This window comes from Trametes versicolor, assembly GCF_000271585.1.
Source record: "Trametes versicolor FP-101664 SS1 unplaced genomic scaffold TRAVEscaffold_9, whole genome shotgun sequence".
Taxonomy (NCBI): Eukaryota; Fungi; Basidiomycota; class Agaricomycetes; order Polyporales; family Polyporaceae; genus Trametes; species Trametes versicolor.
Window position 1 is genome coordinate 48,831 of NW_007360329.1, and position 24,351 is coordinate 73,181.

Here is a 24,351-nt window from a genome sequence, read left to right on the forward strand (position 1 = left end):
CGATTTTTACCGTGATACACGTATCCAACTGCACTCACTAATCAGTAATTATCACCCTTCCAGGTCTACCGTTGAAACGCATAACACACGATGCACAAGCACGGCTGGTATCAGGGAGGATGTTTGTGTCCGAGTCCAGGTGCGAAAACGTCACAAGGCATTACATAAGCTCAAGGAGGAGAACATCGCCAGGCATTCGCTGGACTTCTGTGCCGTGCGTGTTATACCGCAGCTGTGTCAATTCACTCATTTAATGTGTCCTTCTCGTAGTATCAAGCCCTTTTAGACAAGAACCTGGCCCAAGTCAAGAAGACGACTGGCTGACCAACCTCGGACATTCACGCACGACTAGCTTTGACGCTCAGCATAGCATTCACCGTATCTAGTCTATTCCTCCTAATCGGATATAATACCGTTCGTGCGCTATCTATAAGGGCACAGAACGGAAGGCCATCGATGCCGCCCTCTACTTGCGCTCCGCGATGTTCTTGAGGGACTCCGCCTGGAGATCAAGGAACTTGCGGACGACGGGCCTGGTGACGAGCTTCTGGTGCCACCTAATCATCGCCACCGTCAGCATTTCCAAGTAGCCGCTGCACTGACCAAGCCTGCTCACTTGTAGACGCTAGGGAATTCCTTCTCAACGTTGCCGCCCTCGACGCCTTCGAGCACGAAGCCGATTGCAATCTCGGTCCAGCTGTGCGAAAACAACATTCTGGTGAGTCCTATGCTCGCCCTCTGGCCAGAAGTGAATGAAGGACGTACGTGATGAACGAAAGGTCAGCGACAGTGATGTGCCCGCCGACAAGCCACTCCTGCTTGGAGAGGACGCTCTCGAGCACGCCGAACACGCGGAGGATCTCCTTCTGGTAGCGCTCGACCGCGCTCGGGATCTTCTCCTGGTGGTACTTCATGAACCACACCGCCTGGCCGAAGTATGGTCTGTATTCCCACAGCCGTTGTTAGCGAGAAGCACGACGGCGGAGAGGACGGAGGACGCACCCCTGGCCGGAGGACTGGAAGAAGAGCCACTGGATGAGCTTGAACTTCTCGTTGACGTCCGCGACGCTGAGCTTGTGCTCCTTGTCGTAGTTCTCGACGAGATACAGCAGGATCGCGTCCGATTCCCTGCGACGCGCTCACTCTCGTCAATACATGCGCCGGCGATCAGGGGGCGGCGGATGCGCACCAGATGGTGAAGTCTCCGTTGCTGTGGTCGACGAGGGTGGGAACGCGCCCGTTGGGGTTCAGCTTGAGGTACTCCGGTTTCTTCTGCTCGCCGGCCCAGATGTTGACCTCACCGACGTTGTACTGCAGCCCGAGCTCCTCGAGTGCAACAGCGACCTTCCTGCGGAACACATCAAGTCATCCGCCAGTCAGCTCAGGACATCAAAGAGCAGCACGGTACAAAAATCGCTCACAGAGGGTTGGGCCCGATGACCCCGCCGTAGAGAGTGAACTGCTTGCCAGAAGACATTGCGAGAATATTGGAATGTTTAAGCGGTGAGTAGTTGAAAGAGTTGGTTGGTCAGTTGGATACTGAACGCCGTCTTCCAGCCCACCCTTTATACCTCGACCAGGTGGGAGCGGCGCCCCGACAACGCTCCCCCTCCGCAGGCCACTTAATCAGCGATCCGTCAGCCTTACACATGCAACTGGGCCTCGCCCACACCACTCCCTGGTCCCAACGCCTACGCGGAATGAGAGAGCATCGGTGTATGCGGGCGTCTAAATTCCCTTAAATCCGCTCGACCGGGGATAGGATTCGGGAGTTGTTGGGCCAACGAAGTTCAGGGCGGAAAATCTGCCAATTGAGGCCGATATAAGATGCGGGTTTACACGTACGTTATCAGGGTAAGTCGGGCTTCTATGGATGCTAGCAGGAGCAAGTGATCAATTACAGGTTTCTTCAGCAGCACAGTCGGCGACTCGGAGAGCAGTGAAGGCAGGATGTGCGTACGGTGTGACAGTCTATGGTCCCCTTAGGCTGACTGGAGACGACACAGTACTGAATATCATGGTCGCCGCCGCATCCTCCAGGCCGCCAAATTCAGACCACCATGTACGTATAAAACCCTTTGGAGAACATTCACTACATATCCGCCACCTGATGCACGCCGTAGCGCATACCGGCGCACTTGAAAGAGCGCGTGGCAACATCCAGTGACTGCTACATACCGCCACAGGTTTGAGTGATGCAATTCGACCCCTGAGGCCTGAAGCCCTGGCAGGGCCCCGCGTACTCGGCAACTCAAGGTACCCCGAATTTCACTTTCTTCGTACTCCTATCACCTCACGCACTTTGTCCACTTCCGACAGTAGAATGTCGGACTCACTACGACCAATGCAAAGTGGACTCCCAGGCCCCAAGTCTGACCAACGAGCGTCGAGCATGTCAGTCCTTTATGGACTCCCTGCCAGTGATTTGGTGCATGACATGCAGTATGGGGACAACGACGAGTGCAACAGCAGGGACTGATTCAATGTTGCGAAACATACGGAACTTCAAGATGCGGAAGGCGATGAGGACTATCAACTGCAGAGGAATGTTGAAGCATCTGCTGACGTTGCAGCATCGTCCTAAGTGGTGACCAGCCGGCGTCCAGTTCGCCGTTAAAAGAAACGAAATTCCCTACAATCGCTACTCACCACCGCTCCTATTACCCGCAGTCCTTGCACATAACTCGGTTATCAAGCAACATCATCATGTCTATCTGGGTGGCCTTGCTCTCGGCTGTATTCCTCGCATGTCTCTTGCGTCTTTGGAAGTCACCTAGGACTGGCAGCCGTTTGCCGTTACCCCCGGGCCCACGCCGACTACCTATTATCGGCAATGTGTTCGACATGCCGAAACGATACGCTGGGGCAGACTTTCGTGAACTCAACGATAAGTACGGTACGATATGCCCCGTGTATTACTCGCACTCGTTCATACGCTTATAACCGCTCAAGGTGACATGGTATACATGGATGTCCTTGGCCAACCCATGCTCATCCTGGGCACGCATGATGTTGCCTTCGACCTGCTCGAGAAACGTTCAGCACTGTATTCGGACAGAGTCCAGTCCGCCATGGTAGACCTGTGCGTCATCACTTTTCTAGATATTGTGTCACGCTCAGACGCCGTGCTCCCCCCAGATCCGGTTTTGACTGGCTTTTGGCGGCGATGCCCTACGGTGCCTGGTGGAGACGCCACAGACGGGCCTTCCACCAATACTTCAATCCCAACGCCGTCGTGGGGCTTCGGTCCATACAGCGCAACCAAGTCAGTCACTTTCTGAACCGCCTCCTTGATGCGCCGGACGACTTCTACGAGCATATGAGGCAGTACGTCTACTCCAACACGTACACCTATACTCCTTCTCATATACCTCACATGCGTCCCCATCAGTCTATTCGCCGCAACGATCATGCGTGTGGCATACGGAATACAGATCTCAGAGAGGGACGACGAATACATGAAGATGGTAGAGGACGGGCTTACGGCGATCAACCTCCTGCTCAGCCCTGGCAAGTATCTCGTCGAGCAGCTCCCCATCTTGCGCTTCCTCCCGAAGTGGATGCCGGGCGCGCAGTTTCGGCGCGATGCGGCCGACGCAAAGGTCGTTGCGTACGAGATGCGTGACACCCCCTGGTCGCGCAGCCTCGAAGCGATGGTTCGTAGTTTTTGTATCCTCGTCGACGGGATCAAGACGCTGACGCACATTTGCCGTGCAGCGCCAGGGGACTGCTTCAGCATCTATGAGTACAGCGTTGATGGAGCGTATGCGTACCCTCGAGAGCTCCGAAGCTGAGGAGGAACAGCTCATAGCCCGGAATACTGCCGCGACGGCGTACGCTGGTCAGTCACATCTTCCCCCGGTATGAATCAAAACCCTGTGTATCTTACAGCCATGCCCTACGCCAGGTGGTGCGGATACCGTGAGTGCGGACGCCACCAAAGACCATAGAACATTATTGACCGGTTGAGCAGACACTCGCGCTGATCCAAGCGTTCTTCCTCGTCCTCGCGTTATTCCCCGAAGTGCAAGAGAAAGCTCAGGCCGAGCTTGATACCATTGTCGGCCCGCACCGCCTGCCCGAGTTCAACGACCGCGACTCGCTGCCGTACGTCTGCGCGGTCATCAAGGAGTGCATGCGTTGGCACGCCGTCGCGCCACTCGGCGGAGCGCACCGCCTGATCCAGGACGACGAGTATCGTGGTTACTTGATTCCCAAGGGCACGCTGGTCATCGCGAATCTATGGTGCGCCATGTTCTTCGACTCGGCGATGGGCGTCAGAATGTCGACCATCCTTCGGACCTCAGGGCATTCTCTCGTGACGAACGGCGCTATCCAGATCCGGAGGTCTTCATCCCGGAGCGCTTCCTTAAGGACGGGAAATTGAACGCTGATATCACTGACCCCTCGGAGTTCGCGTTCGGTTACGGCAGAAGGTGCGCGTTGTGCCGACAGCTCTCACATTGGACGAGCTAACACCCTGGCAACATTGGAATAAAGGATTTGTCCGGGTCTCCACTTCGCGGAGTCTTCGATTTTCCTGACCGTCTCCTCGGTGCTACACACGCTCTCCGTCACCCCGCCGCTCGATGCGGCGGGGAAGCCTCGGCGTCCGAAGATCAAGACGACCGCGGGCGTTATATCGTACGCGTCTTCCTCGCACAGCCTCAACATCACTTGTTTCCACTCACTGACGAATATCACAGCTACCCAGAGCCTTTCAAATGTGTCATCATGCCTCGTGCGTCCTGGGCTGAGGCACTCATTCGCGCCAACGACCAGCTCGCGGAATGAAGCCTCATTCATCGAATCGCTGCTATAGCGTTTTTAAGCCGAGTGACGTGAAACCCTCCCTTCGGCGGTGCAAGTTCACCACCGAGGGCCTCTCGGGGTCGGCGGCTCAAGATTCGATGAATTCACTTTATATAACTTCTCATCACCCGGTGTACCTGTGCCATCTTCGGTAGTATCTTGTTGCACTCACTACAATAATAACAGGTACTTAGTAGCGACCACCTCCAGTTCGACCAACGACCCTGTCAATCATCTTTCATGGAGCTGCCGGTAATGCAAAGCATGATATAGAGCACAACGAAGACGAAGATGAGTACGATTCAAATGATTCACCATCTCATTCTCGCACCAGGGATTATTAGCGTACTAGCGACTGCTACATACTGCCGTAGGCTTGGGTGAGGCAATTCGACCTCTGAGGCCTTCGGACCGGGACTCCGAGGTCTCGGCAACTCAAGGTTCTCCGAACCTCACTTTCTTTGCACTCCCAACATCTCCCGCACTTTCTCCAACTCCGTTAGTATAATGATGTACTCACTACAACAACCGCAAAATGGACGCCGCGGGGGCCTGAAGTTTGACTCGCGAGCCTGTCAATGCTTTATAGACTCGGTGGCAATTTGGTGCACGCTGCATGGCAGCACAACGATGAGGAGGAGGAGGAAAAGGACGAGTTCAACTGTGGGGACACGGCTAATCTTTCGAAACAGGCGGAACTTGAAGAGGCGGAAGGCCGCAGAGGAGCGCTGAAGCATCTTCTGACACGGTACTAGCATCGTCTTAATTGGTGGCCGGTTCGCCTCCGCCTCCGCCCTGCCCGCCGTTAAAAGAGACGGATTTCTTTAGATCGCCACTTCCAACCGCCCCTATTCCCTGCATTCATTGAACCTAACTCCGTTAACCAAGCAGCGTATTTCCATGTCTGTCTGGGCGGCCTTGCTCTTGGCTATGTTCCTCGCATGTCTCTCACGTTATCGGAAGTCATCCAGCAGCCGTTTGCCGTTACCCCCAGGCCCACACCGACTACCGATTATTGGGAATGTGTTCGACATGCCAAAACGATACGCCGGCGCAGACTTCAATGCACTCTCCGACAAGTACGGTATGACATGCCGCCCCATTACCTCCCTCTCGTTCGCTCATCGCCGTTGGTTTTCAGGTGACATGGTGTACATGGACATCCTCGGCCAACCTATGCTCATCCTTGGCTCGCATGACATTGCCCTCGACCTTCTCGAGAAACGTTCGGCACTGTATTCTGACAGAGTCCGATCTGCCATGGTAGACCTGTATGTCATCGACTTTACAGACACTGCGTCACACTCTAACCGTGCTGGGCTCCCCCCAGAGCTGGCTTTGACTGGCTCTTGGCGACGATGCCCTACGGTCCCTGGTGGAGACGCCACAGACGGGCCTTCCACCAGTTCTTCAACCCCACCGCCATTGTGGAGCTCCGATCGATACAGCGTACCCAGGTGGGTCACTTTCTGAACCGCCTCATCAACACACCGGACGACTTCTATGAGCATATCAGGCAGTACGTTTACTCTTATTCCTATTCCTATACTCTCATTATCTCACACACGTCCCCCACAGTCTATTTTCCGCGACGATCATGCGTGTGGCGTACGGAATACGGATCTCGGAGAAGAGCGACTCCGAATACATGAGAATAGCGGAGGAAGGGGTTGCGGCGGTCAGCCGCCTGCTCAGCCCCGGCAAGTACCTCGTCGAGCAGCTCCCCATCTTGCGCTTCCTTCCAAAGTGGATGCCGGGCGCGCAGTTCCGGCGCGATGCGGCCGATGCACAGGTGGCCACGCACAAGATGCGCAATATCCCCTGGTCGCGCAGTCTCGAGGCAATGGTTCGTGGTTTTCGTACCCCGAGTAGTCGAGGGGCTTGAGATGTTGATGCCACTTTGCCGTGCAGCACCAGGGCACTGCAGTCCCATCTATGACCACTGAAATGATGGAGCGTATGCGTACGCTGGAGGGCTCCGAAGCTGAGAACGAAGAGCTCGTAGCCCGGAATACTACCGCGGCGGCGTATGCCGGTTAGTCGCATCTCCTCCCAGTCCAATTCCAATCCCCGTGTAACTCACAGTTTAGCCTCACGTCAGGTGGTGCGGATACGGTGAGTGCGGACCCCACTGCAGGCCACAGCAAAGCGTTGACGGGACCTTGTGCAGACTCTCTCGCTGATCCAGGCATTCTTCCTCGTCCTCGCGTCATTCCCTGAAGTGCAAGAGAAAGCTCGAGTCGAGCTGGATGCAGTCGTCGGCCCGCACCGCCTGCCTGACTTTGACGACCGCGACGCGCTGCCATATGTCTGCGCAGTCATCAAGGAGTGCATGCGCTGGCATGCTATCGCGCCGCTCGGCGTACCGCACCGCTTGATCCGGGACGACGAGTATCGCGGGTACCTGATCCCGAAGGGTACACTGGTTATCGCGAACCTATGGTGCGCCCATTTCGCCCAGTTGGGCGTCCGAGTGCTCACCGTCTTCTGAACCTCAGGGCGTTCTCTCGCGACGAGCGGCAGTACCCAGACCCCGAAGCCTTCCTCCCGGAGCGCTTCCTGAAAGACGGGAAACTGAACACTGATATTACTGATCCCTCGGAATTTGCATTCGGTTACGGGAGGAGGTGCGCGTAGTGCCGGCCACCCTTACATTGAACGTGCTGACACCCCGGACATTTGAACTTAAACACAGGATTTGTCCCGGTCTCCATTTCGCAGAATCTTCGCTCTTCCTAACCCTCTCCTCGGTGCTGCACACGCTCTCTGTCACCCCACCGCTCGATGCGGCAGGGAAGCCTCAGCGGCCGAAGATCAAGATGACCACGGGTGTTATATCGTACGTGTCTTCCTTGCATAGCCTCGGAATCACTCGTCTTCGCTTACTGACGAGTATCACAGCTACCCGGAGCGTTTCAAATGCGTCATGAGACCTCGTGCGTCCTGGGCAGAGGCACTCATTCACGCCAACGACCAGCTTGCGGGATGAAGTCACTTTTATCGAATCATAGCGTTCTTGAACCGAATCATGAATCCTTCCACTTCGGCGGTGCAACACCGAGGGCCCTCGGTCTCGACGGCTTAAGGTTCAACGAATTCACTTTCTATGTCTTCCTATCATCCGATGTACCTGTGCCGTCTTCGGTAGCACTCACTACAATAATAGCAGGTACTTGTCATCGATCACCTCAAGTTCGACCAACGAGTCTGTCAATCTCCTACAGATCTGCCGGTAATGTGGAGCATGATATATAGCACGAGGAAAACGAAGATGAGTATGAGTGCAAGGACTTGGCCGATCGTTCCAAGCAAGCGGAACTTAAGACGCGAAAGATGGTGAGAATCATCAGCTGCAGAAGAACACACAAGCATCTCCGGACCCTATAGCATCCGAGTGAGGGCAGGAACGCCCGCACCGCCCGTCTTCATCGGCGCCCTGCTCATCGTATAAAGAAGCGAAATTTCTGACAACCTCAGCTCTGGCCTACCCCTGTTCGCTGCTATGTCTCTATGGGTGGTTTTGCTGTCAGCTGTGCTCGTGATATGTGCCGTGCATTATTGGAAGTCGCCTAGGAGCCGCCTACCCCCAGGCCCGCGCCCACTACCGTTCATCGGGAATGTGCTCGACATGCCGAAACGGTACGCCGGCACAGACTTCGGTGCGCTCACCAACAAGTACGGTATGTCACCTCCCGTATACTACCCGCCCTCGTCAGTATGCTAATTCTCGATGCTTGCTAGGTGATATGGTGTACATGAACGTGCTCGGCCAGCCTATGCTCATCCTCGGCTCGCATGACATTGCACTCGATCTCCTCGAGAAACGTTCGGCGCTGTATTCGGACAGAAGCCAATCCACTATGGCACATCTGTACGTTGTCGGCTTTCCAGGGACTTCATTCAAATCTGACGCTGTGCCTCTTGCAGAGGTGGCTTTGACTGGATCTTCTCGACGATGTCCTACGGTCCCTGGTGGAGGCGCCACAGACGGAGCTTCCACCAGTTTTTCAACCTCAACGCCGTTGTGGAGCTCCGGTCGATGCAGCGCACCCAGGTCAATCATTTTCTCCATCGCCTCCTCAACGCGCCCAACGACTTCTCCGAGCATATCAGGCAGTACGCTCATCTGTCTTCGCGTGATATCTCTATAAAGAACTTATCTAACGAATCTCTTCGCCAGTGTTTTTGCAGCAATGATTATGCGCGCCACGTATGGAATTCAAATTGCGGAGAAGGACGACAAGTACGTGAAGATGGCGGAGGACGGGATTGAAGCGTTCAGCAACCTGCTCGTCCCCGGCAAGTACCTCGTCGAGCAGTTTCCTGTCCTGCGCTTCTTGCCGAAGTGGATGCCCGGCGCGCAATTCCGACGCGACGCGGCGGATGCAACAATCGTGGTCCATGGGGTACGCGATGTGCCGTGGTCGCACACGGTTGAGGCGATGGTGCGTCTATCTCCGTATGCTTACTCTGAGCGTTTGGCATGTTGATGCGAGTTCTCGTGCAGCGTGAGGGGACTGCTGTTGCGTCCATGACTACTAAGATGATGGAACACATCTCTACGCTTGACGGCCGAGACGCTGAGGAGGAAGAAATCGTAGCTCGAAACATTACGGCGACGGCGTACGGGGGTCAGTAGTACTTTCGGGCTCTTAGTCGCACTTCCGTCTATCTCACACTTGTGGTTTCACCAGGCGGCGCAGACACGGTAGGCGTGAACCATGGTACGAGGTTGTGAAAAAGTGCTGACTTTCGTTGGCTGGCAGACGTTTTCCCTCATCCAAGCATTTTTCCTCGTCCTCGCGTCATTCCCCGAGGTGCAAGAGAAGGCTCGGACCGAGCTGGACGCAGTCGTCGGTCCGCACCGCCTGCCCGACTTCAACGACCGCGACGCGCTGCCGTACGTCTGCGCGGTCATCAAGGAATGCATGCGTTGGCACGCCATCGCACCGCTCGGCATCCCGCACCGCCTAGTCCAGGACGACGAGTATCGCGGTTACTTGATCCCGAAGGGCACGCTGGTCATCCCAAATATATGGTATGTCGGCGTTCCCGAGCCCGATTTTACTAGTGTTAGCGTGTTGACCGTTTATCGGACCTTAGGGCGTTCTCGCGCGACGAGCGACGGTATCCAAACCCCGAATCCTTCGTCCCGGAGCGCTTCCTGAAGGACGGAAAGTTGAACACCGATATCACCGACCCATCCGAGTTCGCGTTCGGCTTCGGCAGAAGGTGCGCATTGTAGCGGTTTCCTTCGCGTTCCGTCAACAGTCGATCTGACACCACGACGTTGAAACGTACTAGGATCTGCCCCGGCCGCCACTTCGCAGAGTCCTCGCTCTTCCTGACTGTCTCTTCGGTATTGCACACACTCTCGGTTACCGCGCCGCTCGATGCCACCGGAAAGCCCCAACGGCCAAAGGTCCAGATGACAGCGGGCTTCGTATCGTACGTGTCTTGCTCGTGTGGCCTGGGGAGTGTTATTGGCACTAACGGACATTACAGGTACCCAGAGCCTTTCAAATGCGTCATCAAGCCTCGCGCGCCCTGGGCCGAGGCCCTCATTCGTGCGAACGACCAGTTGACGGCGTAACTTGAAGTATCCAAGACGCAGCATCGCGATAAGAGGTTGGTATGAACAAGCAGGACCTAGGATCAGGATTTGAAGAGCCATTGGATTTTAGTCGACATAGCTTAGCGAGCTCTCCCACGTTTGTGCAATGAAAAGAGTGGTAATATTGGCCGAACCCATGCGAGCAAGGACATAAACAGATTTGACGAATAGACGAAGCACTATTGATAAGAGAGCGAGCCAAGACACAGATGAAGCGATGCAAGGCGAAAACCACAAACCAGCCAGACCAGAATATTCGCGATCCAAGATAACGCAGACAGTGTTCTCCAAGTCCAAGCCAGACGACCGGAGCCAGAACCAAGACGCCTCCTCCTCGGACCGAGACTAATCACAGCAGCTCAAGCCGGTGCGCCGTCAGCAGCGTATTGCGCCCCTCACGCACCCGTCCCGCGACCCACCGCCGCCACGCCTCCTCGTCGCCGATCGCGCGCAGCCGCCCCTCCACGACCGCCGAGAACGACACCTCAAACCCGACCTTCGCCGCGACCGCCGCCCCGAACGCGCCCAGCCCCGCGTCCGCCGGCACGCGCACCTTCCAGATGTCGTCCGTCGTCGGCACCCACACTTTGACCACCATCCGCCCCTCGCGCACCGCCCACGGTTCGTGCACCGTGTTCGCGCTCGGGGTGTACGCGTTGGGGGTGTATGTGGGGAGGGGGAAGCGCGCGGAGGAGGCAGGCGGGGAGGGCGCGTCGAGGTCGCGCGGGGACGCCAGGCCCATCATCCCGAGCCCAAACACGTGCTTGGACGACTTGGGCAGCAGCGGCGCAGGGCGGCGGCGGCGCGGCGGGTTGGGCGCCGCCTCGTGCATACTCGGCGGGGTGTTCTCCTTTCCCTTGGCGGAGGCGGAGGCGCGGGCCTGGGTGTGCTGCGCAGGAAGCGGGGGGAGCGGTGGCGGCGGTGCCTGGGCGACGTTGTTGCGGAGGGTGCCGCTGCGCATGCGGCGCGGGAGGTTGTGGATGGCGGCGAGGACGCGCTTGGGTGTCGTCGGGGCCAGGGCGCGCGCGTTCTCTGTGGTGGTAGGCATTGCGTGCGGAATTGAAGCGAGTGTAGGCTAAGAGAGTGTTGACGAGAGACCGGAGAGCTGGAGAACGAGGAGTGAGACTGGCGGCGACGACGACGGAGAGGCGACAGGAGAGCGTCCGAAGGGTACTACCGCTCACTTGAGATACTTTCCATATATTCAACGGCGTAGGGAGGATTGTCAGCCGCCGTCAGCCCAGCGGAGCGTTGCTTCGAACGCGACGGCGTTCTCGGGCTTGAGGCTGACCATAGCCGTAGACATAGAAGCTATTCGAGCCAGCTATGTCCACAATGCCGTTGGATCGGTCCCCGTATGAAATATGGCAACGTACCTCCTGGCCTGCTCGAGACCAATCAGTTCTCACACAGTATGTTCAACAACACTCACCGTCCAACATCGAGCTTTGCAAGCGACCAATACTGCACCCGCGCAGCGTAGTTTGTAAAGTCATCATCATGCAAGTGTTACTTATTACAGTTGCAAGTCATGAACGTTAACGTGAAGGTGGCCACCTCTCCCACTTCTTCGAGCCCCAAGTATCATCCATCTTCGAGGACTTAGCGACAGCAGCACCCCCAAGCTCTCTCGAGACCCCGCTCCGGCTGCCGCAGACACGGCGAGCCCAAGGCTCTTCACAATCTAGGAGGAAGAGTAATAGTCTAGACCATATGCGACGAACACCGTGTGATGCAAGAGTGGGGGAGCAGAATGTACAGATGCAAGCAGAACATACACAACGTTTGACGACGGACACCGGATAGAAACGTGACGGAGACGCAGAGGACGCTCAGCCGAGAATGCCCTCGTTGTCCGAGCACGCTGTCGAGGACGCGTACGGAGACGCGAGCTCGGTGTACCGGGCGACGCGGAGACGTTGCGCTGGGGGAACGCGCTTGTCGTCGAGACCGTGTTGCATGCCACCGTGGAGGACACCGACGCGCATCATGGAAAGTAGCTATACGTGGCGTGTCAGCACAGGTGTCACACCAAGAACCCGAATGAAACTCACGTTGTGTGCAGCGTTGGAGTGGTCGTAGACACCACCGAAGAACGCCGTCGTACCATCCTTGCCAATCATCTTCGCGATCAGGTGACGGCCACCAGGGTGCTCATCCATGAACGAAGAAACGTCGTGAATGAAGCCAGCAATGATGACCAGAGGGCGCTTCATGGCCTGTTGTTGGACTGAACAGATACGTCAGGAATGATCCTGATAAAAGCATGAAGCACGAAAAAAGACGTACAAGTGTCCCAGCTGACGACCGGCAAGTCGTTGCTGTCCGGAGCCCACGCCAAGCCCTCTTGCTTCTCGCGCAGCCGCTTGAGCTGCATAGTGAGCTGACCCTTGGCGACCTCGTTATCGGGGAAAGTCTTGAGGTGGCTGGCAAGACCGAGCTTCGCGGCGGCCCAGATGAACCACTTGGTGGGATCATACTGGTACCACTTGATAGCGTTACGGTAGTCCATGGGGAACTGGTGATGGAAGTTGTGGTACCCCTCACCGATGGTGACGAGAGCGGTAACCATGTGGTCGCGGGGAGTGTGCTTGTCGTCGAAGGGAGTGTCGCCGAGCCAGTGCGCAAGGGAGTTTACGCAGAAGGTCGACTGTATAGAAATTAGTCGGAGTTCAATATACGGCCAACAGGAAATGAAACGTACGTGATGAACGAAGCAGAGACGGGCCGCGCCAGCGAAGACGTAGCCACCCATCGCATCGTTCCAGCCGAAGTAGCAGATGAGAGTCGGGAGAATGAAACCGACAAGGAGGATGAGGCTGCGGTACCAGCGGTGCTGCCACCGGACAATCTCGTTCTTGCTCAAGTCGCTGACGTCGGCAACACCGAGCTTACGGCGGGGCTTAACGAGCATCCAGCCGATGTGGGACCAGAAGAAGCCCTCATTTGCGTTGTAGGGGTCGAGCGCCGTATCCGTATAACGGTGGTGCGCGCGGTGACCACGGCACCACCACTTGATGGAGCCTTCAACGGCACCAGCGCCTGCGAAGGCGAGGAAGTACTCCAGCGGCTTCGACGCATTGTAAGCGCGGTGCGCCCATAGCCGGTGGTAACCAGCGGTAATGCCTGCGCCTAATAAGCAACGGGGTTACCGGATCAGAAACGCCAGCAGACGTACCGAGACCCGTGAAGAAATAGTAGAGGACGCTGAAGACAGCGGTCTGCCACTTGAGCTGGACGTTGAACGCGCCCCAGATGGCAACGGAGGGGGTGATGGTGAGGACGAGGACGGAGATCCACTCGAGCTCCTGCCACCAGTTGTGCCAGCCGATTGGGGGACGCTCCTTCTGGTGTTTCAACGTCCAGGAGACGTAGTTGTCGGGAATGTCGATGTCGCTGGGGACGATATCGGACTTGAGTGCCTTTGACTGGAGGGGGGGAGTCATGGGCGGGGTGAGGGTGGCAGCCTCTTTGGTGGGCGTCGTGCGGGAGTCGACGACGGAGGACATGGCGGTGGAGGAGGAAGGAGGGGGGCGGGGAAGTCCGTCTGCCATCGCCAAAGATTTATAGCCCAACTCGTTTCTTTGGGGCGGATCGCTCTCACCAACTTGCCGTCGCCCAGGACCCCGGCTCTCCCCACCCCCACCTCCACGCCCCTCACCCGCCCGTGCGACCTCCATCGCACTCGTTATTTTCTCGCCTCGTCTGGGCCTCTCCAGCGGAATATTTCCCCCACTTGTGCGCAGAGCGAGCGCGCATACATCGCGTCAAATTCGCGCAGAGATCCCGCCGGGGTTCCCGGGTCCCCGCGCAAACAAGTCCACAGGCGCCCACAGGCTCCCCATCCCATTGCACCAATCTGTGCGCGCATTGCTCCGCAGTGAACGCACTTTGGCCCCCACCGCCCTCGAATGCATCCGGACCCGTCTTGGCGTCGTCAACCACCACTGTGATACCTTCCGCCGCTCCCTCGGAGGTGCGCGCGTCCGTGCACGTGATGCAGGCAAATCGTTGGGGATGGAAGTCAGCGGGAGTACGTCGCGTCCGCCGCTGTCGACGCTGGCGCACGGGCCGCGACGCTCACGATGCGCAGCTGCCGCGGACCGAGCTGTGCAGCACCACGATCGTGGTCCGCTCCAGCCGCAGCGATATGCTCGTACCATCGCGCCTCCTGCACGGCGGCGGCCCCTGGACCACAGTAGGCTTTTGCAATGCTCGGTCCGGGCTGGTCTCGCTTTCTGTCAATATCGTTGGGGCGACCCTCGGACACTCCGCGTGGCCATCATGCATGTCTGATGTCATCGGCACCTGCCGCGCCAATCATACGGGCGCCTAGCGTCGTCTTGGGTTTCGCTCAAACTCACGCAGCTCCTACGCAGTCCGCACTAGAGCGCATCGTGTATGCGCACTCACCATACTGGCTTCCAGCAGCTCGGCTCGGAGTACTGTGCATCCGTCGTAAGGCCGCGCAAGCCCGCTACCCTGTCATTGAGCGAAAATCAAACAGAGTGGACGCCTCGGAGTAAGGAAGAGGACGAGGAGGCGGCTGCAATGCTTAATGGACCCGAGTACTCACGTTGACGCCCTCACTCCTACGACTTCTAGCGGGGCCCCTCGCTACATTCACGGTGACACTTAGAGCACGCCATTGTTACTTTTGACAGCTCTCCTACTACAGTGGTACGTCCAACCCGAGGTCGACTTGACAGTATGCTTACATCCCGCAGGTGTTTCTACTATATATATCGCGTTGAAACATCGTTCTTGCCCAACATAAGAATGCAAGAGTACGCACCTTCCAAACTTGACACACGAAATAGCCAGGATCGCAGAAAATTAAGCGTACGGCGTAGCATTGCAAAGCATATCCACAGTGGTATGTGGAATGATGGTATAGTACAACAGTATGGAGCAGCGGGACCGGATGCACGCAGCGAAACATGTTAACAGCAAAGTCCATTAGCGAACGACCCGGCGTGCCAGCCCGACGTGCCGCCGCAGAGCATAACGTCAAGCGAGCATATATGCACGATTTTGTCGGGATAAGGTATCTTGGGTCTTAGGGCGCAGAGGGCGTTCAGTCCCCGGTCAGACTGATGCTCTTCAGGTTGGCACTGAGAATGGACTCTTGGACTGCGCACGGAGGTGAGCCCCTTTCGGTATGCTGCAAGCTGACATGCACTCACTGTTCACTAGGACTGTCGACGTCGACTTCGTATCCTGTGGCGGCAGCCGCGTCAGCTCCGCCCGCAAATAAGCCTATCTGAGTGCTGTGATGCAACGCACCGTGACCGACGTGAAGTGGCAGTAGAACGTCCGTGCCTGCGGCGAGTACTCTCGGTGGATCTGGCCGAACTTTCGGCGCATATCTGACAACACACGCCCGGTCAGCCCACGCTCCTTTCTCCGCCGCACCCCTAGCACGCCCGCGCCCGCGCCCCCAGCGCAGGGCCCACTCCCCCAACAAGTCGCCCTCTGGGGATACGTAGCGGGTCCGGGTGCAGACGACAGGCGGGCGGTGCAGCAACCAGGCGGCTCTGGACTCACATGCGGACGTGTTCTCGTAGTCGTTCGGGCGGTTGCCGTACGAGATGATGTACTGGCCGAACTGGATGCCCGCGCGCAGCTTCGCGCGGAAGATGTCGATCTTGTTCAGGAAGAGGATCAGGTTTGTCTTGCCCAGCAGCGGGTTCGAGCAGATCGACTTCCACAGCAGCACCGAGTCTTCCTGCGGGGCGGAGTGACGTGCGCGTGTGAATGGCGGATAGCGGAGGAGGGTCGATGGGACATACCAGGCGGTTCACGCTCTCGTCCTCCGCAAGCACCTGGTCGAAACCGCTTAGCGGGGCAAGGAAGAGGATGGAGCTGCGCAGGGACGGATGTCGGTGAGCGTCGGCCTTCATAATGGAGAACCCTTCTCGCTCACTTCATGTCGTCAAAGAACGGCGCCCATGCGGCTAGAAGGTGCGATGTTCACTATGACATTGTGCGCCTGCCACGCTCATTAATTAACGCACCTCTCTGCAGGAGGGCCAGAAGCCGGTAAATCAGCTGTAGCGCGCAATAGCGGCGAGAAGACGCACTAGTGATCGGTGCCCTCCCACGTCATATATTCGGAGGTCGCGTGAAATGCCGCCTGTGAGTCCTATGCAGATGAGTCGCGGGCACCGGGAGAGCGGAGTGAACGGCGAGCAGGAGCTGACCTTCCCGGATCGTAAATCGGTGCTCCGACACTCCGAGCGTCTTGAGCCGTGCGCGAAGTATGTCCTCTGGGGAGCGCGTGAGCAGCTCGCTCTCAATGCATCATTTCGTAACCACCGAATGCTTACCATCTGAGGGAACATACTTCGGGTGCGTGACCCGCTCCAGGGAGTCCAGGAAGCTGCGACGGCCAAACGGACATCAGACCAATCTTATGGCAACCGCAGCGGGCAACGCACAATCCTGGCATGTCCTCGAGGCGGGTGCCCTGCGAGCGCAACAGGGACTTGATGAGGGGGTCGTTCCACAGCGTAACCATGTCTTCCGCGCATGCGCACAGGATGCGACCCGGGTCCTGCAACATACCCAATACCAGCGTGAGCATCGCCGCACCTCTCCTACTGCTCGCGCACTCACGTCCGGGTCGTTGAAGTCCGCCTCGCTATCCATGCTGCTGCGCCCGATCATTTTGTGGAACACGCCCTTCCACGCAAACTGACTGTTCACCGCGACCTCGCGATCAAGCGCGCGGGCGCGGTCCGCATGCGACGCATTCCCCCCGAGCATCTGCAGCTGCGTCGCCTCCATCTCGCCCGAGCCCGCCTGCGTGAGCTTGCGCACGAGCGTCTCCTCGACCTGCACGAGCGGCGCGAGGCGCAGCTTGAGCTTCAGGTGCTCGGCGGTAAGTGGTGGCGGCGGGCGGCCCAGTGAGGCGTACGAGCTCGAGGGCGACTGGAAGAGGTCGGGGGCGTGCGTGCGTATGGGCGTGTTTGGGCCGCTGTACGTCGTGGCGTGGTACGCCTGCGCTTCGGCCATCGCATCGAGGATGACGCGGATGGAGCGTACAACGTTGAGCTGCACGACTGCGCGCCACGATGCGCGTTCGGCGCGGAACGCCTGGAGGCGCGCGGGTCAGCGCGGGCGCATTGATGTATACTCAGGATCCATCTACCTTGGGTGTGTTCATGAGCTGGAAGTCTGTAGCACAGTCAACAATGCTCGCCACACTGTCAGTGAACATCACTCACTCTTCAGCGTGGTCGATTTGCCTTGCGCGCGCACGTCAGCACCTATGCACGGTGACCGCAGCCTGCAATGGACGCATACCTGATTCACTCTGACCTGCAATCACTGGAAATCAGCGTCCGCGCGCATCACCGCGCCCGTGGCGCACACTCAGACAGCTGCACGCACCAAGGAGGAGGATCTTGACGGGCTTCGGACCGCGCTTTTCCTGCTTTGCCTGTCGCTGCAGCTCGTCGTCGATCGCGTCCGAGATCCTCTTCGCCTCCGCCTCCGCCGCGAGCCGCCCCGCGCGCTGCTCCTCGCTCTCGTTTGGCGGGGGCGCCATCACCCACGCGAGGGGGTCGCCCTCCGTCACGATCTTGCTCTTCGCTGGCATCTTCGCTGTGCACGCTCCGGCGTCCCTGGGACAGGCGGGGAGAGGGGATGGGGAGGCGGGGACGGGAGAGGGAGGAAGAGAAGCAGGGCAGTCGGCAGCGGGGCGCACTTTTAAAGAACAAGGCAGACTCGGACGGCTGAGCGGAGCGCGTGCATGGGGACCGCAGGTCATGCACGCCCCCGTGCAACTTGGCAAGCGATTCGAGGAAATATTGAATATTGCATCGACATCACATCTTGCCATGCAAACGCCCTCCGATGCGCAAATTAATCACCCGCGCTCGCTTAGCCCGCCCCGCCAGCGTGATGGTAGACTCCGGACGCTATGTGGTCCAGAGGCCTTCCCGCGCGGGGCCAGTGCTTGTTGCTCGGGGGAAAGACACCACTCCTTTCGATGGACGCCGGCGAATTCCCCGGACGACATATGCCTCCGCGGCGCCGGGCGTCCGGTTCTTCTCCAGCTTTTCTTCCCGGCGGCGGTTCGGCAGCACCTCTCTCCCTCCCTCTGATGCAGCGCGATCGGCGGAGATGCTCCCCGCGCGCATCCAGCAGATGGACCAGGACGCGGCCCTCGACGCGGAACACTATTTTTCATTTTGCTGGCACAGCCCGGCGCCGGCAGCGCAGGCGCCCTGGGCCCCCGCCAGCAGCCCCGGGCCAGAAGACACATTACGCAAAGGGGCAAGGAGGGCGGACACCACCAGAACGACGCCTGGAAGACGGCCTGTGCCGTAAGACGTACCGCGTACCGGCCGGGGCCTGTGGCTAACCAAATTTTTGCAGAAGCAGGTCGCCCGCTGCGGCTAGATTGGAGGAAGCACGTCCGCAATGGGAGGCCTCGGCGGCGGCGCCTGCCCCGCAGCGCACTTCTTCCCGGCCGGCATCCGTCGACCTGCCCCGGGCCCGTCACATAAGAGTGCCGAAGTAATACCTGGCGAACGATGGGCCTTCCTTGGCTGGTTCAACGCGCTGCGAGCTGGGACTAGGTCGGCGTAGCGCACACGGGGCGGCAGGGGCGCCTGGGAGAACACCTTCAAAATCCGACGTGCGTCCGGACAGGGTTCCGCGAGAAGCGTTCTGACGTGGGCGGCGGGAGCTGGGGGCGTCTTCCCCAGGGCAAATCGGGTTCATTCAATGCGACTGCCTCCTTGGGTCGGCCTGTTCCCAAGGCAAGCGAGACGTCTCGTCGTCTCCAGGGGCAGATACACGGCCCGTCTTCGCAGCGTACGAAAGTTGGGTGCTGTACGTACGCGACCGACCGGGCTGGGGCATTCATTGCGCATTTCGACGCGGTTGAATGGATCGTGGGGAGGTCGATGATAACTTGCCATTGTAGATAAGCAGCCGCCGACGAACCCAGCAACATGGGAGCGGCTCTCTCTGATCCCGCTCAATGGGTGGCCCGACCGACGTGATTAGCGCAGACCTGCCAGCCCCCTGCGCGTGTCTGGGCCACGGTTGCATCCAGCTGCCAGCCTCCGGGCGAGCAGGAGGATTACCGACGCGTTCTCACAGGCACGCATGCAAAGGGCGCAAGCGACGTCAGCGGAACTTTGCCCGCGGAAGATGGGCGATCGCACCTGGACATCATGGCATTGCGCGCGGCAGCTGGGTACCGCCGAGTAGGAAACGCATCTTCGTGGGGATGTGCCCGGGGATACGACAGAGTTCGCCCTGGGGGTGTTGCGAAGGTTCGCTTGCGCCCAGGTAAATGTGCGGATCCCACCGGCGTGGTGCGGTGGGCATGCTCAATTGAGTGCGAGGTTCTATCAGCGCACTTGGAGCGCAGCTTCGATGCGGGAAGGCGTTGGGAGACGATGGGCGGCGACGTTCTGGCTCCGCTCAGAGGAAGAGAAAACGCGATCAGTCACCGCACATGATTTTTGTCACGCGTCTGTGCAAAGAGAACGCGCGCCAATGATATCGGATGCCCGGATGCAGGTCTCATGGTCCAGGTGTGGTGGAGTAAAATGAGTTGAGGTCACGGTGGAAAGTCGAGAGATGCCATTGGTTGTTGTGATGTTGCCTCGGCCGAGGGTTACTGTTAGAGCGCGGCGGGGACAAAGTATCAGAAACAGACGGGCGGGGAAGCATACTCAGTTGGCGGAGCCTAATCGGAGCGGTTCGGGTAGAGTCGATGAGCCAGAAATGGGGGGAACTCAAGGCGATAGCTGATGACTGCTGCGGAGGAGACGGACGATGCTAGTGCGCGCGCTGAAGTTCAGGGGGGAGGGGGGGACTTGTCCGTTCGAAGGCAGGACGTCGCCGTTTTATACATGTTCGAGCACCAAAACCGACGTACCTTTTCGACATGGAAATGGTCGCGGTTTTGAGACTGGAACCGAACCAATCTCCTTTCCGTCAGCGCCACAAGTCAATCGTGAAGGTTTGCTCGATCGGGACGGGGACTGTCCGACGCGTCACCTATTGACGTGTGCTCGCTGCCCCCGGGCCAGCGCGGGTGATCGCGCTGCGTCTCTCCGTCGCCAGCTAACCTCACGACTGGGAAGACTATATAACCTATTAGTAAACTGAACAAATCGGAGTCATGAGCCCGGATGCGAGAGGGGAGCTATGGTAGTGGTAGAATCGAGCAGAACGAAATGGAGCCGAAGAAACGTGAAGTACTTCGATCGGATAGGGAATCGGAAGAGCGTCAGAACGAGACAGGATAGGAGACTGTGATGGGGGCCGGAAGGTTCGTGAAGGAAGGACAGCGAGATTTCGGCGACAGGGAACCGTGAAGGTGGGTGTGAAGCGTGGCGTCACGGCTCCGAGCATCGATCCCGAGCGTAACGCGTTCGCGGACGGCGCATCGAGCTCGACGCGCGCACGTGATCGCGTACCTATCGCACTGGCGTCGGCGTCCTCGTCGTCGCCTGCCGGCTACGCGTCTTCGCTGTCCGCTACGTCTCCCTACCGCATAGGCTTGTATCACGGTGGGCGTGTTCGCCTACGGAGAAGGCAGATGCACGAGGTGCAGTAGCCACGAAGTAGCCAGCTGAAACCACGCCCCGGGCTGTGCCGAGAGCACCGAAGGCGGCGTACACGACTCCCGCGCGCGACACGTAAAGCAGCGGATTTCAAAATGGAAGATCTGAAAGCACATGAATCTAAAATAACAGAGTCCGGGTATGTTTCGTCTAGCGTATAATACAACATCAGTCAATTGTCGTCATCAAGAACCAAAGAGGAAGAGGCACGAGTCCACCAGTGTCCCGTGAATACAAGTAGGATACAGGAATATATATCTGGAAAGCCGGGCCAACATTTTAGCAATCACTTCTTGAAGATTACGGCACTGGTTCTCTCACCTAGAACAGGAAGCGTACAGGCGCGGCAGAAGTAGAGTTCAACGCCGATCGTGGAATAATAGGGTCCGTGAGTTAATGCTCCCGATAGTAGACATCGACATCGGCCTCGTCGCCATCTCGTCGTCCTCGGGCTTCCAGCCAAGCTCTGCGCCCGCGGGCGCCCTAGCCACGTTCGCCGATATCGCCACCTCCGGCGGTGGGAGCACGAACGGCGTGATGCCGAACGCTTCGGGCGAGGATACACTCACACGCTTGCGTGGGGAGAAAATCGGGAGTGTCTCAGTGTCTGGTAGAAGCCGGCGCGTCGCGAGCAAAAGGATCACGTTTGCGACGCCCTGGAGGTTGAAGACGAAGTCTGCGAATATAGTCGCTCCGAAGGGCACGTTACGCCCGCTGAACATTACGAAGCGGGCGATTGTCACTGGTAGGAGAAGAATGGTATACGCCACGGGGTACCTAAACAGGTACATCAGCATATATTATCAAGAGAATGCAAAGTGCAGGTGGCCTTGAACTCACCAGACCATGCGCGCAACGACGTGCATCATGTAGCCGTCGACGGCGTCCCGCCTGATTGCGAGCACCCACCGCTCGCCGTGAGGGACGAAGCGCAGACACCAGCGGCCGCTAGTCTTCACAAGATTTCCACGTACGCGAAGCAGGACTGCGGCATAAAGGAAGAACGATAGTCCTGCGGACAAGAACTCCTAAACAGCGGTGAGCCGCGCGCTCCGCTGGAGCTCCGAAAAAATATCATACCAAGAAATACTCGAAGTAGAACTGCTGGTGCGGGTATCCCGATGTAATCCAGCACCTGATCGTGTAAAACAGATGAGCATTGAGACCGATAGAAGCGAGGGACAAGTGTATGAACTGACCAGTAGCCGGTCGGTCCAAAATATGGTCCTCGTTCGGGCCTTTCGACTGCAGAGGGACCAATGATAACGATGAAAGCGACCAGATACCAGCCAGTGAAGAGCAGCATCCACGAGAGTGTCTTCGTCAAAGCGACGCGGAAGAACAGCAACATAAAGACGTGTAGTGAAAGCGTAAAAGACCTGCGGGTGAACAAGGCACGGTCAGTAACGTTGGATAATCAGCAGATAGCATATAGTCAAGTTGAGCGCACCAGAGAGCCATGCCAACGTTTCCAGCCTGCTTGATGCCGCCCTGGGCGTGGCAGAGCGGGCCATCGACGACGATGCCGTCTACCGCCCACTTGCCGTTGATGAGAGTCCCAATCGCTTGCAAAATATTGGCAATGAGGAGTGACACGAAGAAGGGGAGGATCCGCGTGTTGCGCAGATTGAGGGTACGGCGGTGCCATCCCATCATCTACGGGGTCGGGGGTCAACCGGGCTCTCGACGCATTTCATAATGACACTTACCACCAAAGCTGGAGCCACGGCCAAGAGGGAGATCGCGCCCGCGACGACTAGAGCCTGTCGTAATTTTAGCATATGTCTCATCGCACCAGCCAAATAATATATGGATTCATACCGCAACACCAGCGACTTCACTGGGTCCATAGTGACCTGTCTCCAGTTTGGGGCCGGCTTCAAGCTGAGCAGAAGTCGTAAAATTCACAGCCATGAGTAAAGGAACGGCTATGCGGCCTGCGCAGATGTAGGGGTGCTAATGAAGGCCTGCAGAGGCCGAGGCAGAAGCCCCGAAGAAGGGGAGGAGCGACTCGCTCGGAGAAGCGGGGAAGGAAGTGAGTCTGGACCAACCGACGGTGCGGGGGGCACAGGACCCCACGCTTTATACGTACGAGTGGTTGCATGACGGCAACAGGCTGAAGGCGCTGTTCCCTTGCCCTGAGCGGGAGGCAGTCGAATGAACTTCGAGATCAGAGCGAACCGCTCGTGCGCGATCAAGAGACGCGGTGTCCGACGGCTGCGATTCCTGAACCGCGTGACGCCGGTGTCGGTGTGTCACAGCGTGACCCCATCAATCCTCCCGCGAAATGCCCGCTCATTCGTTTCCCGACGCGCCATCATCTCGACAGCAACTCTCGTCCATCCACCACCACCTCGTCCACAGTCCGCAAAATACGCATATTCGCTGCTTGCACGACCGTCGAGGAGCTCACTATGTCGACACCTGGAGCCTATCTATCGCCGGCATGCCCATAATCAAGCTGTGACGCAGAGAAGTGCTCGCACGCCGTCAGCGGATATGAACTTCTCGCTTTCTTTCACCTATCTGCCAACGCCCTCCCTAGCAACATTGTCTTCTTGGAACAGCAAATGTCACATCCAGCAGATAGTCGCTTCATTTGAGATGCTCTTCTACGCGCTCTGCGATACCATCCTTTATAGCTCGTCCGCGGTCGCCGCCACTGCGTTCTATGGACTTCGCGGAGGTGATCATCTATCTGCAGCCCTGGCTCAACGGCGATGGTGAGCTCTGCACAGCCTTCATTTTACGTCTATGTGATGTCAACAAGAAACCTCTTGAGGGGCACGCCTCTGTGAGACCCTTGTCTGGCGTTCTGTTCAGGTTCCTCCTCGCTCTCAGGCGGGGGCACGGAACCGCTCAGGGCGTCAGGCAAAGAACGGAAAGCTGAGCTGCGCACATGCATTGTGCTACGTCTTTACACCCGTTAAAAATGCCAGTATCGCTGACGAGTTCGCTCTTTTTCTAGCTTCCCGACGGTCAATTGCAAAGGCTTTGACCGCTACCACAGGTTAGTATGCTTGCAGCCAACTACTGTGGAGTACCGAAATGGGCGAGCGGAGAAGAGTCCGCCAGACATGGTCAGTACACAATGTTCGTCACAATCGAGTAACGCAGTTTTGTCCCTCGCAATATCTACGCATATTTGTTGCGACCTGGACAACGCCTCAGGGCGCAAGGCACGCCATCTCCGAACCTCTCGGGGTGGAGCCGTAGCATCTCTACTGGAGACAACTGGACGATCACGGCGACATACGGCAATATACGACGCCCTCTGCATAGCATACCCCTACTTTCAAAATGCGGCTATATACGACCTATCGTGTCGCT

General features: G+C 57.9%; 7 protein-coding genes across 7 annotated transcripts; 2 read left to right on the forward strand and 5 right to left on the reverse strand.

The window, feature by feature from the left end:
• Positions 1-466: 466 nt before the first annotated feature.
• On the reverse strand, positions 467-1,477 carry TRAVEDRAFT_129631 (glutathione S-transferase C-terminal-like protein; the record flags this gene model as incomplete). The annotated part of the gene is made up of 6 exons (XM_008043044.1): positions 467-557; positions 617-697; positions 766-942; positions 1,003-1,128; positions 1,190-1,348; positions 1,422-1,477. The coding sequence occupies 6 exons, from the start codon at positions 1,475-1,477 to the stop codon at positions 467-469; spliced, it is 690 nt and encodes a 229-aa protein (XP_008041235.1).
• A 1,229-nt stretch (positions 1,478-2,706) lies between these two features.
• TRAVEDRAFT_49933 (cytochrome P450) lies at positions 2,707-4,794 on the forward strand (the record flags this gene model as incomplete). The annotated part of the gene is made up of 10 exons (XM_008042856.1): positions 2,707-2,896; positions 2,953-3,082; positions 3,139-3,345; positions 3,392-3,656; positions 3,718-3,841; positions 3,908-3,921; positions 3,974-4,245; positions 4,308-4,436; positions 4,501-4,644; positions 4,707-4,794. 10 exons carry the CDS (start codon positions 2,707-2,709, stop codon positions 4,792-4,794), a joined length of 1,563 nt encoding a protein of 520 aa, XP_008041047.1.
• Positions 4,795-5,742: 948 nt separating this feature from the next.
• On the forward strand, positions 5,743-10,405 carry TRAVEDRAFT_130037 (CyP450 monooxygenase; the record flags this gene model as incomplete). Its single annotated transcript, XM_008043045.1, has 10 exons — positions 5,743-5,896; positions 5,954-6,083; positions 6,143-6,331; positions 6,391-6,662; positions 6,740-6,847; positions 6,914-6,927; positions 6,983-7,254; positions 7,311-7,439; positions 7,508-7,651; positions 10,318-10,405. 10 exons carry the CDS (start codon positions 5,743-5,745, stop codon positions 10,403-10,405), a joined length of 1,500 nt encoding a protein of 499 aa, XP_008041236.1.
• Positions 10,406-10,775: 370 nt separating this feature from the next.
• Positions 10,776-11,474, reverse strand: TRAVEDRAFT_49936 (uncharacterized protein; the record flags this gene model as incomplete). Its single annotated transcript, XM_008042857.1, has 1 exon — positions 10,776-11,474. The coding sequence occupies one exon, from the start codon at positions 11,472-11,474 to the stop codon at positions 10,776-10,778; it is 699 nt and encodes a 232-aa protein (XP_008041048.1).
• A 784-nt stretch (positions 11,475-12,258) lies between these two features.
• On the reverse strand, positions 12,259-13,872 carry TRAVEDRAFT_129755 (delta 9-fatty acid desaturase protein; the record flags this gene model as incomplete). Its single annotated transcript, XM_008043046.1, has 5 exons — positions 12,259-12,426; positions 12,481-12,656; positions 12,716-13,076; positions 13,131-13,552; positions 13,605-13,872. 5 exons carry the CDS (start codon positions 13,870-13,872, stop codon positions 12,259-12,261), a joined length of 1,395 nt encoding a protein of 464 aa, XP_008041237.1.
• A 1,399-nt stretch (positions 13,873-15,271) lies between these two features.
• On the reverse strand, positions 15,272-18,081 carry TRAVEDRAFT_59794 (G-alpha-domain-containing protein). The gene is made up of 15 exons (XM_008043047.1): positions 17,822-18,081; positions 17,735-17,749; positions 17,656-17,676; positions 17,580-17,605; positions 17,045-17,524; positions 16,867-16,982; positions 16,756-16,808; positions 16,630-16,695; positions 16,506-16,571; positions 16,353-16,383; positions 16,219-16,291; positions 15,974-16,154; positions 15,713-15,795; positions 15,613-15,646; positions 15,272-15,559 (listed from the first exon to the last, which is right to left on the reverse strand). Exons 1-15 carry the CDS (start codon positions 18,027-18,029, stop codon positions 15,504-15,506), a joined length of 1,509 nt encoding a protein of 502 aa, XP_008041238.1. The 5' UTR covers positions 18,030-18,081; the 3' UTR covers positions 15,272-15,503.
• Positions 18,082-21,206: 3,125 nt separating this feature from the next.
• Positions 21,207-22,674, reverse strand: TRAVEDRAFT_38715 (uncharacterized protein; the record flags this gene model as incomplete). Its single annotated transcript, XM_008042818.1, has 6 exons — positions 21,207-21,279; positions 21,442-21,798; positions 21,862-22,049; positions 22,102-22,156; positions 22,221-22,400; positions 22,472-22,674. The coding sequence occupies 6 exons, from the start codon at positions 22,672-22,674 to the stop codon at positions 21,207-21,209; spliced, it is 1,056 nt and encodes a 351-aa protein (XP_008041009.1).
• Positions 22,675-24,351: the final 1,677 nt, after the last annotated feature.

Coding starts and splice junctions, on each gene's coding strand:
- TRAVEDRAFT_59794 (XM_008043047.1), bottom strand. CDS start 18,029: ATGCCAGCGAAGAGCAAGATCGTGACGGAGGGCGACCCCCTCGCGTGG. Junction 16,572..16,629: donor CCGATTTACGATCCGGGAAG/GTCAGCTCCTGC, acceptor TCATCTGCATAG/GACTCACAGGCGGCATTTCA. Junction 15,647..15,712: donor GCCACTTCACGTCGGTCACG/GTGCGTTGCATC, acceptor CTGCCGCCACAG/GATACGAAGTCGACGTCGAC.